The sequence below is a fragment of the Guillardia theta genome, assembly GCF_000315625.1.
Source record: "Guillardia theta CCMP2712 unplaced genomic scaffold GUITHscaffold_129, whole genome shotgun sequence".
Classification (NCBI taxonomy): domain Eukaryota; class Cryptophyceae; order Pyrenomonadales; family Geminigeraceae; genus Guillardia; species Guillardia theta.
The window spans coordinates 97,298-111,092 of record NW_005434545.1 but is presented as its reverse complement, the minus strand read 5'-3'; the positions used below and the strand labels follow the sequence as shown (position 1 = coordinate 111,092).

Genomic DNA, 13,795 nt, shown 5'->3' with positions numbered 1-13,795 from the left:
TAAACAACTCGCCATGGCGAAATCTTCGACGTACCACTGAATCCAAAAGTGAAGACGAAGGGTGCGAGAGTTCCTCTGCCGTTACTTTATATCTGCGCACAAAATGCAATGAGGACTATGTCGTGGTGTGAGATCAATCGCACATCTTCTTGATCTTCTCTGTGTCGCTGATATCTTTCAGTACATCGAGGTTACCCTACAATGAGTGTTACAACAGAGTCAGCAAACCAGCAGCATCGCTCTTCACATGTTTTCCGTCTATTAGTGTAGCAATCGTATTGAAGGTCTCTCCGTCATCATCGATGACGACTACAACCACATGTTTGCTGCAAGCATCATCATCCTCTCACGTGCGAACATGTACGATGGAACCTCTCGGCCTGTACCCCAAACGTGTTCAGAGCTGCCGAAATACTCCTCTGTCCCGACAAGCAGTAGATGAGTTCAGTGTGCAGACCTGTGCGATTGAATATCAGTCAATCCTTGCCGAATTCACCCTGTTTCCATTGCAACCATGTGTTGCAAGACTGTTTTTGTCTGCGGAGTACAACGCTTTCTTGGCAGCTATCAGAACTTGAAAAACATCCAAAATCTATGAAAGCGCGCAGGTCAAAGACATTTAGGATCCAACAAGAACATATTCAAACTCACCATTTCGCATCGAGAAGAGAAACCTGTAGCTTTTTCGAGATGATCTCTTCCCTCAATGCAGCTAATTTAACAGCACGATACTTCAGTGAGGTTCAGAATTCTCCGTCAAGGAGCAAAGGACATCGCAACTTGAGGTGAGTGTTCCGTCATGATCAGGATGGTGATGGAGGGAGCAAGGCAGAAGGCTTCTCGCTGAGAGGGCGGCAAGAGCATGCCTGCCCCACATACCTGAGTTCTTCACGTCTTGGTACATCTCCACCCTCACCCCATGCCCGCCGACCTCCACCACCACCATGTTCGCCCTGGGCCCTCATCCCCGCATCTTGAAAGTAACGGAAATAACGCATCAAAGTGCAGATCATCTGTGAGTAAAGCCTGTAACGGTGATGAAAACTTGTAACCTGTCCATACCTTCTGTAACCGTCTTGCAACGGTTTGTCATTGCTTGGGTTGGCCTGGCGCGTCTGTCCGCATCGAGCGTCAGGGGTCAGTCAATGGCGGCGGCAGCGGGGACGGCGTATGCCGCGCTCCTCCCGCACTCCCCTCCTCCTCTCTTCCCCTCTCTCTTCGTTCCCTCTTGACCACCAGCATGTCCAAACATCCGCTCATCATGCTGAGAGCTACGTTAAGCCAGGCTCTCAGGTTCTTGCCTTTCCTCCTCCGCCTGGCACTCGTGGAAGGTCAGTGTACGACAGGAAGCAATCCTGGCCTCTGCTGTCCCGAGGGGACAACAACATGCGGATCAACCTTATACACGACTTTAGCTGGAGCTTTGTGTGGTGGTCCTGTAAATTATGTTCTGCAAGCGGCACCTGGTGCGCATGTGAATAAGTATTGGTGTGGCAGCTACTACATAGGATACGACGACGGAGGTTGGAATAAGCTTAAACCTGTATGGAGATGGACTGGGGGAGAAATCAAGACTTGCACGATTGATACTTCCACTCAGTTTACGTGTGCGACGCAGAGAATGAAAGCCGAGGAAGACACTTGCGACTGCATGAGCAGCGGGGTCTACGCATGTGCGGAGTGGAACAACGGGTTTCCTGGTCAGAACTGGCCAGCAGAGTGTAAGCCTGTGGTGATTGCACGTGAAGACACTTGGAGCGCTGTCGGAACTCGCTTTTTTCAAGAAAATCCTGTGCCCTCGATAGATCCAATTGCATATGATGGAACCGAAATCATAACCGTTACGGTCAAGGTCCATTGGGGAGCCGTTTCAATCTATGGCCTTGACAAGTACTGTCCCGATCAGTCCACCAACTTTGCGACAGACCCTGCTGCAGGCAACTTGGTGTGCACTGTGTGCAACCCCAGCATCAAGACATGTAATCTCATCCCTGAGTTTCCCTCCGCAGCGGTTCTGTCTAGTGTAGAGTTCTCTTTCGTTCAAGAGACCAACCTGTTGCCCAAGGCCAGAATCTTGAAGTTCAGCGGCCTTTATGCAATGGTGGATGCAGCGATGCAAAATTTGACTTACAAAGCTGAGCCGAATCAAAACTTTCTGAGGTTGAAATCAAGATACTTGAGTGCAAAGACGGCACAAAAGCTACCTTTTGAAGAGATGACAATATCACTTGAAATGCTGGGCAAGATGGTGGCAAATATCAGCCAAATTGTACATATCGTGGATGTCAACAATGCTCCGACTCTCGTGAATCCGACGACAGGATGGAAGAAGAGTCCTATTTGTACTGCAAATCCTTTATCTACGCTCGAGGAATGCCACTTCGGTCAATTTTTTAGATACGAGGATACTGACAAAATTCTTGCTATTCCCAACACCAAAGCCGACGATATAGATCTTTTCGAAGAGTGTACCTATGCATTTCCAGAATGCAAAAAGGTCGACGCAAACGTTGCTACCTTGAAGGGCATGACGGGTTTGAACACAAGAGTTGGTCTTGCTGTCTACCAGGTACTTGCATCAGCCCTCCAACATTTTCATCTTCTGAATTTGGCTTCTGTAGGATGAGAAGGGTACAGATGGGGTCAGTCGGCTCGGCTTCGGCGGTTTTCTGGCGAGAGTGAACTCTGCAATCCAAGTTCTCTTCTATCAAGTTGAAAGTCAAACCATGGTGAATCAGCCTGGCAGCACAGTTTTGAACTACAACACTATGACGGGGTACGTGGATCTCAGATCGAAGATCTTTCTCACGCTGATTTTGAATTATGCAGAGGACAGGTCGAGTACATCACAGTGACCGTATCAGATCAGGGAAGTACGGGAGCCGACGGAGTCTCCGAGATCGTTTCGACTCAGATCCCTATTACGATCGTTGCTGTGAATGATGCACCTGTCATCACTTCTGATTTTCTTGAATTTGCTGCCCAGGTGAACAGTTCTTTGTCATGATTTCTCACTTTAACTTTCGCACCTCCAGGAAGACATAGTGTTTGGTTTGAAGGGGATCGTTGTTTCGGACGTAGATTTGAACGAAGTCATCGTCTCATCATTGGCAGATCTAGATTGGCAGAAAGCAGCGGAGAATCAGTATCAGTTGAACAAGATGTCCATCACAATATCAGTGACGAGAGGCAATCTATATTTGAATTATTTCAGAAACATTTTCTTGAATTTCACCAAAGAGACAAGGTAATTTCATGAATGAACTCGGAGAGTTGTCGTCTTTTGACTTTTTCTCAATATGACAGCTATCTCTCTATCGCTGGATGGCTGCCTTCTTTCTACAACGCTGACTGGTGCAAGTTTGTCAGCGATTTGAGTCTGGGAACGGACTCTTTTAGAGTTGGTTCCATGGAGTTCAAGAGCGTCTGCTCTCTGGCTAACGTGGGAACTTCTCTTTGCCCTACTGGTACGTGAATGCTGATTGAAATCTTCGCTCTGTAAGCAAGCGCAGGAAACGAGGTCAACTGCGTCTGCGACATCCGGAGTGATTGTCCAAACGCTCAATTTCTTCTCAAGTTCAACAGGTCTCTGCACTCCAGTGCTATGTCGTCTTGCTCACTGTCGTTTCAACTTCGATCAGGTCTCGTAACAAGTGGGATGAATTCCGACGGAACACGTTCGGTGTGATAGCCTCTCAGGATCGAACGTGTGGCGGGCTACCTGTGATGATGCCGCCCAACAATTTTTCATTTGGCAAGCCTTGCAGCGACTGTCAATCCGGCAAACCTTGCCTCACTTGCGCCTCGACTAGTTTGGTCAAGTGTAGCCCTTACGTGCAGGGGGGGGCGATACAAGCGAGTACCTGCCGGTGCTGTGCAAACCTCACAAAACCTTGCTCAGTCGATGCTGACTGTCAGAGCGAACCCTTCAGCCTCTGCGGCTGCTCCCCAGGGGCTCCGATCGTTGACGGCATCGGGAAAGCTTTCACTGCCCCTGGGGTCTGTGGGCCTTACAAGGATGCTTCGACGATCCCGCTTATCTTTCGGAACGAAAAATGGTCAGGGCAGAGTTGCACGTACACGGGGCCAGGCTCGAACTTGTGTCGTTCTTCGATCTTTGCTTATGACGGTACAGCCTTGTCTTCCATCTTGGAGACGCTGGGAACGTCTGGAACGAAGGAGCTGAGTGGGTTCGGATCTCTGACTGACATGAATCGAGTGTTGGACGGAGTGTTGTATCTGACGGACCTGAACTACAACCGTCGGTACCGTATCCCTGTCGCTCAGCGAGACCCCGCGACGTTCAAGATCGAGAGCGATGACTTGGACACTTACACGATCATAGCGGGAGACAACGGAAACTCTGGTGGTTCACAAAGGGACCCTAAGATCACGACCAAGACTGTGAACATCCGTGTTGCCGCGGTGAACGATAGACCGGAGATTGACTCGCCGACTTTCATCTCTGCCGTTGAAGATGTCAAGTTCGCCTTCTCCCCGGAGAACTTTGCGCAGGTCAAGTGCCCCGACGCGAACGTGAGACGAGCAATCTATGGGGTCCTGATGTACCACTGCCTGCCGGTTCAGATTCTTGATCCCGATTACATGGACTATGACTTCGCCGACAAACCATTCATTCTCAACATCACGGTAGCCAACGGAAAGGTTTTTTTGAACGAAACATTCCTTGCAGTCGCGAAAGCCAGGCAGAGCTGCGATGCGAGTGTACAGTGCGGACCTGAGACCCGACTGACCTGCTGCAAGTGCGCGGTGGACGTTATGGATGGTTGTAGTATCAGCTACAACCAGTATGGACGAGACTGGTACACATCAAGAAACACAAGACCGAGCGGGTTGCATGCTTACGGAGGGCCCCAGTTCGGAGTGGGAAACAAGTTCCTGTCTCTGACGGGAACTTATGCAGACCTCAATCTTGCGCTGAAGGGGTTGACATACCTGAGTGATCCGAACTTCAACACTCGGTATGGGATACCCGAGTCGATCACGATCGAGGTGGACGATCAGGGAGATATGGGTGACAACTACTTCACCACGAGACATCTCAAAGGCTCTACCGTCATCTCGGTGCTGGTCGACTCCGTCAACGATCCTCCCGTGATCGGCCGAGCTCTGTCTGTGCAGCAGGAGATCCTTGGCGTGTACGAAGCTGATCCCTCCACAATCGTCAACCTCCCACGGCTCATTCCGATCGACGAGTCCATCAACATTCAGTACGACTGCCTCCACATCAGCGTCACGAGCAAAGCGTCAGTCTATCATCTTGTAGGGCTCTTCTGGTCTGACCTTTGCTAAACAGGTACGACACATACTGTAAGCCCATGTTGGACACGGTGGTCAAGTTGTCGGACATTGTCAACGGCACGTATCGACGGTACATCGACATCGACGAAGACACTGTCTTTGTTGTCAGCCGAGACGTCTTGTGGATCGATGACGTCGACTCAGACGAAGCTGCTCTGATCAGCTCCACTGGTCGCCGCCATTGCTGTCAGGGGAACGGCATCAGTGCGGTCTTCTCTGCTCGCGGCTGCATCTGCGGACAGCCCTGCTTGTGTCTTGGTGGTGCAGAGTGCCCCTGCCCCATCCCGTCCATCTGCAATCCAAGTACAGAAGTGTATCCTGGAGAGCTCATCGTCGAGCTCAGCGTCCAGGAAGGATTTCTTTCCTTCTACCCGCCGCCGGGGCGAGACTTCCTCGCAGGGCTCGTCTTCCTTACTAACGCCACCCAATACTCCTTTGAAGACTGCACGAAGCTAGCCTCTACAAAGTTGGCTGTGTAAGACCTGATCTGCTCCTGCTCCTGCTCCTTTTCGCTCACGGTCGTTTTTCAGGTCTCGGTTTACCTTCAGGACTTCTCTTTGCGCCGTCCCATGTCCCGACCAGGTTGCCTGCATGAGGAACCAGAGCAGGATCATCCTGAGAGCAAAGAAGCAAGTGATCCAGGAGGGCCTCAACAAGAGCTACCTCACCTACTCGAGTCGGCCCAACGGCAACGGGCTGGACAGGCTCAGAATCTGGGTGACGGACCAAGGAATGACGGACGAATGCTACAACAACCAGCAGGCCGTCTTGAACGGAGTAGTGCAGAACCTTGACATCCGAGTTGTCCCGGTCAACGATCCCCCGGTCATCACCTACCCCACCAACTTGCTCAAGTACACCAAGGGGATGCGGTGCTATGTCGACTACTCCAACTCGATGTTCATAGAGGGAGTGTCGTGCTCCGATGTCAACGCCTCCATCTTCCCTCCAATCTCCTCCAGCGTCACGTCCACGGCTCTTGACATCATGGACGTGGACATCAACGACGTCCCCTACGGCAACATGACGCTCCTGCTCAAGGTCGACAGGCCGTCGGCCGGCAAGTTTCAGATCCAGTCTGTCGTCTCGTCGCTTTCCTACCTGCAGGCCAAGGACGCAAGCGGCCTGTACACGCTGTCGATGCAAGGGACAATCTCTGACACCAACATCATCAGCAAGCAGCTCTTCTACGACTCCAGCGTGACTTACACCGGGTATGTCCCTATCAAGATCACCGCCATCGACAACGGCAACTATGGCGAATGTAGTGGAGAGCACGAGTGCGGGCAGGCAAAGCCATGTCAGGACCACAGGTTCGCGGCCCCACACGTCTCGGACGTTGCAGGAATGACGTCGGTCATCGTCGACATCAACGTCGGGATCCCGGCGACCTGCGCCATCTCATGCACGGGGATCACAGAGAAGGAGTGCTGTCTGCAGTGCAACCAGAAGGCTGAGTGCGTCTACTGCCCGGGCGACTGCGGGGGAAAGGGCAAGTGCATGATTGGCTCGACGAGCTCGGGCCCCACCTTCCAGAAGTGTGTGGTGAGTGCAAGAGACGGGAGGACCTTCGGCCAGTGCGAAGTCGCCCAGTTGAAGATCATCCCAATCGCCGTCGGCACAGCAGCTGCGCTCGTGGTCGCTGGCGTCTTGATCTACATGCTGACTTCCTGGCTGCGGCGGCGGCACGGCAACTTAAAAAACTACCTGCGCAAGAAGCGGATCGACCTCATCATCACAGCGACCAAACTTCAGATTCGGCCTCCTCCAGAAGCCAAGTTCGTCGAGTTCTTCCTCGTCCTGTTTGGAGCGTTCCTCCTCCTCCTGTACATCATCGGCGTCATGACTACGGACTACCATCCCGAGTGCAACTACAACGCAGAGTTCTTTTTGGATCAGGCCATCTCCGTGCAGTTCAGCCTCGACACCTGCAACGTCCGCTTCATGCCCGCCTCCATCTTCCCTCCCCCCGACAACTCGCTGCAAGCGCTTAAGGTTCGGTTCGCCTACAAGTTCAAAGACCCCCTCATCACCCTGGCCTCGGACACCTGCTCCACTGCCGCCACCTTCGACGTCACCAACAACCGACCCGATGCCGGCAGGTTCATGGGCTACTACTGCAACGTGCAGATCCTCGTGCCTGACCGTTACGTGCTGCCTGCCATGACCTTCATCGCCGTCGGTGACAACATCACGTCAATCCGTGGAGGCGCCATGGACTCGGACACCCCCAACTTCGGCATGGAGTTCGGGCCCAACACCCTCGCGATCCAGGGCAAGAACGTCAACGTCCGCGTGCAGAACGTCACAGCCAAGAACATTAACATCAACATCGACCATGGATCTTTCATCGCCCATGACCTCGGGCTAGGAGGCGCCATCCCGACCGCTACCTTCAACAGCATCACGGCTGACTTCGTCGTCACGACTACCCGCTCTACCTCCATCCAGTACTGGCAGAAGTCGGGTAACAAGGTCTGCCTATCAGCAGCGCAAGGGTCTCTGTACCTCCAGGACTCCTGCGAGACAACGTGCGACTACCTTGACACCAGCGGCTCCAAGGCCCCTGTGAAGATTCTTGGCTCTGCCATGAGCCCTCCCGCTGACTTCTGCCCCAACCTCTACCGCTACCCTTGTCCTCGTTGCGCCATCAACAAAACCTCCACCGTCCCTGGATGCATCGATCGCAAAGCCTGCACTCAGACTGACAGCCTACAGTGTCTCTGCAAGCCCGCCTGTGAGATGGTTGCTTTCACCAGTCACAGCCGCATCTCCCCGCTCGACGGCTCCACCATCGTTCCCGTCCAAGCCAAGTAAGAACGTACGGCTGTGGTCGCGCTCTTGTCTCTGACCGCCTACTCTCAGTTGCGACGTTGCGGGCAAGTGCTGCCTCAAGTTTTGCCATGGCTATGCAAAGGTTTGACCTGCTCCTCGTGTCTCCAGCCCCGTCCTGCCGACAATTCTCCCTCCCCTTCCCCCCACGTGAAACATGTGATGGCTGAGACTCGGCATGCAGGCGGATCTCTTTCCCATCGTCAACCAGCCTCTCTGCGGCATCTGCATCAACCCGGTCACGATGCCCTGGAAGTCAGGCAACTTGGATCAGATCTGGAACTTCACCTCGATCTCGGGACAGATCTCCCTGGCGGCCCTGACAGACTTCACAGGTAGGCTCCAGCTGGGGTGGGTGCTGGGTCAGTACTGACGTGCGATGGCAGTCCCCAGCGTCTCGTCGTACCAGGGGAACCCGCCAGAGGCCGTCTCGAGGGACGTCAGCACGCTCGTCAAGTCCAACATCGTGGAGCAGGACATGAACTTGATCGACCGCAAGTTCCACATCGAAGGCAAGAAGCGCCCGCTCGTCCCCTGGTTCTCCATCCGCCTCACCGGCCCTGGCGCCCCTGAGTCCATCGACGGAGAGTTCCTGTGGATCGAGGGCCCCAGGTACCTCGTCATCCCTGAGTGGCTCACGGACATCCTTACCTCCTTCCTTCTGCACCCGGCGCGCGACGGGGTGAGCATGCAGCTGGACCCGGGCTTCTGCCCAGCTGTGGTGAGCCAGGGGAGCAACTTCACGAAGCGGCTCATAACGATGCGGTCTATGATCATCGAAGTGCTCCAGACTTGGCCCCCGGGCAGCTCTAGGATTCTTCCTCCTACCTCCCTCCTCGTCTTCCGCCCGACAGTCGGCAACGCCAAGGTGTTCAAGCTGGACCCCAAGACGAACCAGATCGGCGTGACGCCGCTGGACCCGGCTATGTACGAGTCCATCACTTCCTTCTACATCCTCAGCGGCTCCATCGCCTTCCTCCTCGCAGCTCTGGGGACGGGGCTTTTCACAGCCTGGGGGTACCGGGGGATCCTGAAGCTGCGCAAGGAGATTCTCTACGACATGAAGGGGCTGAGCGTGCTCTTGGACGAGATCCGTCGGGTCCGCAAGGATGGGAGGACGAGGGACGAGGATGAGATCTGGAGGGAGCGAGCAACGATTGTGTACAGCAAGGAGGAGCAGGAGGAGACGATCTCCAAGACCGGCTTCTTCAACGTTCTCGAGGGTCTGGCGGTTCCGGTGAGATCGCCTTGCAAGGTGCAGGCCTGTGCTGACGTAGCTGCCGACAGAGCGGGAGGTCCAAGAGCTTGCAGAGGAAGATCATCGACGCCATCGTGTTCATGACCATCGCAAGCATGCCGAGCTGGTGAGGCAGGAGAGGGTATGAACCAGCGGCGTCTGACTTGTCTGTTGAGGTATGTGATGAAAACCAGCGCTGAGATCAAGATGGGAATGTCCACCACCAGGTGTGAGTTTGCCCCCAACAAGTGCAAGTGCGCACAGGAGGCCAACCTCTTCCCCGTCATCCTCGACGCCCTCGCCTACACCCAGATGCTCGTGGCTGCCATCGAGCTCTCCTCCTTCTACCTCTCGATGCCCCAGCATGCGCTCATCTGGAAGCTCGTCAGGTTCGCCTTTACCATCTCGTACTTCGTTCTGTCCCTCCTCTCCATCTTCCTCCTCCTCCTCAACGGGATCTGGATCTTCTTCGGGACCATGGTCCTGCCCCGGAAGATCTCACCTTACCTCATCGCAATCGTCGGAGTTGCCGTGACGTCGCTGCGCTACTGGATCCGGCTGACGCAGTTCCAATGGCGGGTCAAGCAGGCGATCAAGGTCAGGATCGAGCAGCGGAAGTCACAGATCTCCGTTAGCCCCACCCTACTCGAGTTCGCCACGAAGCAGAATCTAGCGCAGGTTCGAAATCTCCTCATTCTCCTGATTCTCCTCGCTTCCTCCTCCCCATTATTCTCCTCCTTGTTCTCCTCCTTCCCTCCTCCCTTCCTTCCTTCCATCCATCCTTCCTTCTTCTGCTTCTCTACCTCGCTCTTTTGTCGTGCATGACGAGATGTCACAGGCTCTCTCTGACTTCAGTCTCTCTGACTTCAAGATTCTCGTCGCAACCTTCCTCTACTCCTCTGTCGTCACCCTCGCCCTTGTCTTCCTCTTCGTTGCCTTCCAAGCGTTCACGGATCCCTACGATGCTGCTGCTGCTGCTGTGAACTGCGGTCTGTCGTCTCCTGCCTGCTCTTCTGGTCCTCACAGATGTCACCAGGCATTGTCATCTCCGTCATCTACGCCTTCGACGCCTCCTCCTGCAAGCGCAAGGAGGAGGAGTACGAGGAGCTCAAGATCGAGGGGCTGGAGAGGAAGGTGGCAGGGGTCATGGACCTGATCTTCAAGTCCCTCGAGGAGCAGATTGAGGTAGCGATTCGATTCCTCGACTCCGCCGAGTCTCGCAGCCGAGTGCATGCCGGGCCGGACCGGGATGAGACGTGAGGGGACATGTTCATTTATTCTGCGATGTTCATCTGGTCCATGCCGGACATGCGAAGCATCATGTTTGTTGTACATACGAATGTTATCTTTGCGATCCCAGGCTGCCCTCCTGCTCAACCCTCTGTCTTGTTCTCATTCTTCGCCCTCCGACGGATCCTGAGGTCACATGAGACAGGCCCATGCCCCCTCTCTCCAACACTGCCTCCCACTGCCTCCCTCCCTCCTCCCTCCCTCCTCCCTCCCTCCTCCCTGCTTCTCCCTGCTTCTCCCTCCTCTACCTTTCTTTTCGGATGGGTCCCTTCCTGATCAGCCCGTCTCTTGCTCTTGCCGCCCTCTCCGACGCGCTGCCATTGGTGGTCAGCTGCGCGATTCCCCCACCTCCTCACCTCTTCACGTCGCTCTTCCTGCTGACTCCTCCACTTACTACGTTGAAGACCTTGGCGCTTGCCGAGGCCTGTGGGATCACGAGACGATGAAAGAAGAGGACGGAGAGGGAACGAGGAGCAAAGCAGAAGGAGGCACGAACAGCGTGCAACAGATAGAGGGAGGGAGAGGGAGAAGGGAATGGAGGAAGAAGGAAGAGGGAGGGAGGAGGGAAGGAGAGGGAGAAGGGAAGGAGGAGGAGAGGAGAAGGAGAGGGAGAGTCAGTCTCAAGTTCTTTCATGTCACGCTGCATCTCCTCACCACTCCATCGAAGACTCGATGAGCGAACGCAGCTGCCGAGTCGATCTGCGACGAGGAGGCCCCATGCTTCGATCGCTTCTTCCCTCGCGGCGCCCCTCGGCTCTCGTTGAGGTACCTCCACAGCTTCAGCTCGCCCATCACTTGCTTCATCATCGGTCGGTCTGCGGGCTCTGGCCGGAGCATGTGCCGGATGGCTCCTTGCAAGTTCTTCTGCGAGACGAGACGGAGGGCGACCTCGAGCTCTTTGTCGTAGTCGTACCGCCGCCGCATCTCCTCATCATATAGCAGCTCTCCCAGGAAGATTTCGTCGTCCCCGTGGTCCAGGTGGTGCAGAGGAGTCTTGCCCGTGAGCATGATGTACAGGATCACCCCGACACTCCAGACATCCACCTTGGACGTGTACTTGGAGTTGTCGTGCCAGCACTCCGGCGCCATGTAGTCCGGGGTACCTCGAGAGCTCATGTTTGTCGACCCCCACATGTCCACATCCGGTCGCCTTGCCTGTCTTGCTGCTCGACTTGAAGTTGCCTTGGGTGACTTCTTGTCCTTGCTCGATGCATCTAGCGCTGAGTATCGTTTCCTCAACTGCAGGGAGAGGCCAAAGTCTCCGACCTTGACGTTGTCGTCCTCCGTCAAGAAGATGTTCTCGAGCTTGAGGTCGCAGTGCGTGATGCCTTTGCTGTGGAAGAATTGGACAGCATCAGTGAGCTGAGCAAACCATGTCATGATCTTGTTCACGGTCAACTTCTCAGCCTCGTCACCCTCGCTCTCCCTCAACTTCTCAAGGCGGTCGAACAAGTCCCCGTTGGGACAGAACTCCATCATCAAGCACAACTCTGTTGTAGGGGGGATGAAGGCGTTGGCCGGGTTGTCTCGGTGCAGCCAGACGTCCATGTAGGCGACGATGAACGGGTGAGAGTCCAGCTTGATCAAGCTCTTCACCTCCTGCAGCGCCTCGCTGGCATCGTTGATATCATGCTCCAAGTCGACTTTGACCTTCTTGACGACGCAGGTTATCTTAGCTCCCTCTGACGCCCGGAAGGTTGTTCTCGCCTTGTACACAGACCCGAAGTTGCCAGAGCCCAGCAGGTCGAGCTGGTGGAGCTCCCGGTTGCACAGCCTGCAGTGACACAGCCTGTCGCTGAGGACCTTCTTCTTCGTGATCGTCCTGGTGAGAGCATACACAACCATCCCGATGATGAACGCCAGAAACTCATTCAGCATGTTCGAGGACTCGACATCGTACAACGAGCCCACCATGAGGATGAGCGCCACCATCGGCGCTGCCCAGAGCGGGGGCATGAAGTCTTTCACGTACTGCCAGTAGACGGCAAGGGAAACAACGATGATCAATCCGCATGCAGATATGATCAACCACTTCCTCTCAATGTATGATGTACTCATATGAACCACCCACTTCCTTCCTCCAAACTTTCGCCTTACATCCTGTGCGCCAGCCCCCACCCCTTCCTCCTTCCCCACACCGAGACCCATGTCTCCTGCGCCTCCTCGGTCCCTCACCGCTCCCACGTCGCATCCTCTCCCTGTACTTCTTCCTCCTCTCATCTCGCAGGCCTTCTCTCCCGCTTCTCCTCGCATCTCCCATCCTCTCGCCGTCGACACGGCGAGGGCCGCCAATAACGTCCAACAGGCCATGGGAGCGAATAATTCTAAGCTTGCCCCTCATCCCTCCCCGCCCCTACTCATCCCCCTCATTCACTTGGGTTCATCCCCGCTCATGCCCGCCAGACCTGAGATTCCCTCAGATTCCTGGAGATTCCCGTGGGATTTCCCGCCTTCACTCCAAGTGCACCCCTACCCCCAAAAGTATATTCAATGACCCCTACCCTCTTTTTCTCTACTTGAGTACCCCTGCACTTCCCTCAAGTCCGGGGATCTGGTACCACCCCTAGCATATTTCACCATCCATCCACCCCACCCTATCATCGATATCCTACCACCCCCACATGTTCCCTTGCCCCCCTGCAAGCCCTTCCCTGCACGCTTTTGTCCCGTGGATAACCCCTACCCCCTTCTCATTCAACACTACCCACTTCAAGACCAATGACCACCCTACATTCTTGATGGTCTTTCAGTATCTCACCCCCCACACTGATACCACCCCTCCTTCTGTCCGCTAGAGCTATAATCTCACTTGTTGACTTCCCGCCCTATCGGTCACTGTGCAGTTGCATGCGCTGTTAAGGGATACTTCGCTGCTCCTCCCCCATCCTCTTGCTTCCCTCCTTCCTCTCACTGACTTCACATCCTTCTCCTTCTCCTCCATCAAAGTTGACAAGAAGCTCTCTCCTCCTCTACGTTCCCTTTCAGGCGCTTCAGCTCTTGTTCTCCTTCCCTCCTGCCCTCGTTTAAATCCACACGGGATTGTATTCTTTGAATTTCGCCTCACATGCAGCTTCTTTCAATATCTATTTCCACCGGTATTGACGGTGCAGGAGC

At 54.6% G+C, this 13,795-nt stretch overlaps 3 protein-coding genes across 3 annotated transcripts; 1 reads left to right on the top strand and 2 right to left on the bottom strand.

Annotated features, from left to right (window-relative positions):
* Nucleotides 1–133: 133 nt before the first annotated feature.
* On the bottom strand, nucleotides 134–654 carry GUITHDRAFT_118527 (hypothetical protein; the record flags this gene model as incomplete). Its single annotated transcript, XM_005822215.1, has 5 exons — nucleotides 134–196; nucleotides 248–326; nucleotides 373–457; nucleotides 514–592; nucleotides 652–654. The coding sequence occupies 5 exons, from the start codon at nucleotides 652–654 to the stop codon at nucleotides 134–136; spliced, it is 309 nt and encodes a 102-aa protein (XP_005822272.1).
* Nucleotides 655–1,261: 607 nt separating this feature from the next.
* GUITHDRAFT_146599 (hypothetical protein) lies at nucleotides 1,262–10,651 on the top strand (the record flags this gene model as incomplete). The annotated part of the gene is made up of 16 exons (XM_005822214.1): nucleotides 1,262–2,569; nucleotides 2,622–2,776; nucleotides 2,830–2,986; nucleotides 3,036–3,247; nucleotides 3,307–3,467; nucleotides 3,513–3,585; nucleotides 3,642–5,267; nucleotides 5,318–5,797; nucleotides 5,853–8,135; nucleotides 8,188–8,239; nucleotides 8,339–8,489; nucleotides 8,541–9,391; nucleotides 9,442–9,518; nucleotides 9,568–10,069; nucleotides 10,230–10,380; nucleotides 10,428–10,651. The coding sequence occupies 16 exons, from the start codon at nucleotides 1,262–1,264 to the stop codon at nucleotides 10,649–10,651; spliced, it is 8,463 nt and encodes a 2,820-aa protein (XP_005822271.1).
* Nucleotides 10,652–11,695: 1,044 nt separating this feature from the next.
* GUITHDRAFT_39801 (hypothetical protein) lies at nucleotides 11,696–12,430 on the bottom strand (the record flags this gene model as incomplete). Its single annotated transcript, XM_005822213.1, has 2 exons — nucleotides 11,696–11,831; nucleotides 11,922–12,430. Coding segments are annotated over 2 exons (645 nt in total), but the record flags the coding sequence as incomplete, so codon positions are not given.
* Between the last annotated feature and the right edge of the window lie 1,365 nt (nucleotides 12,431–13,795).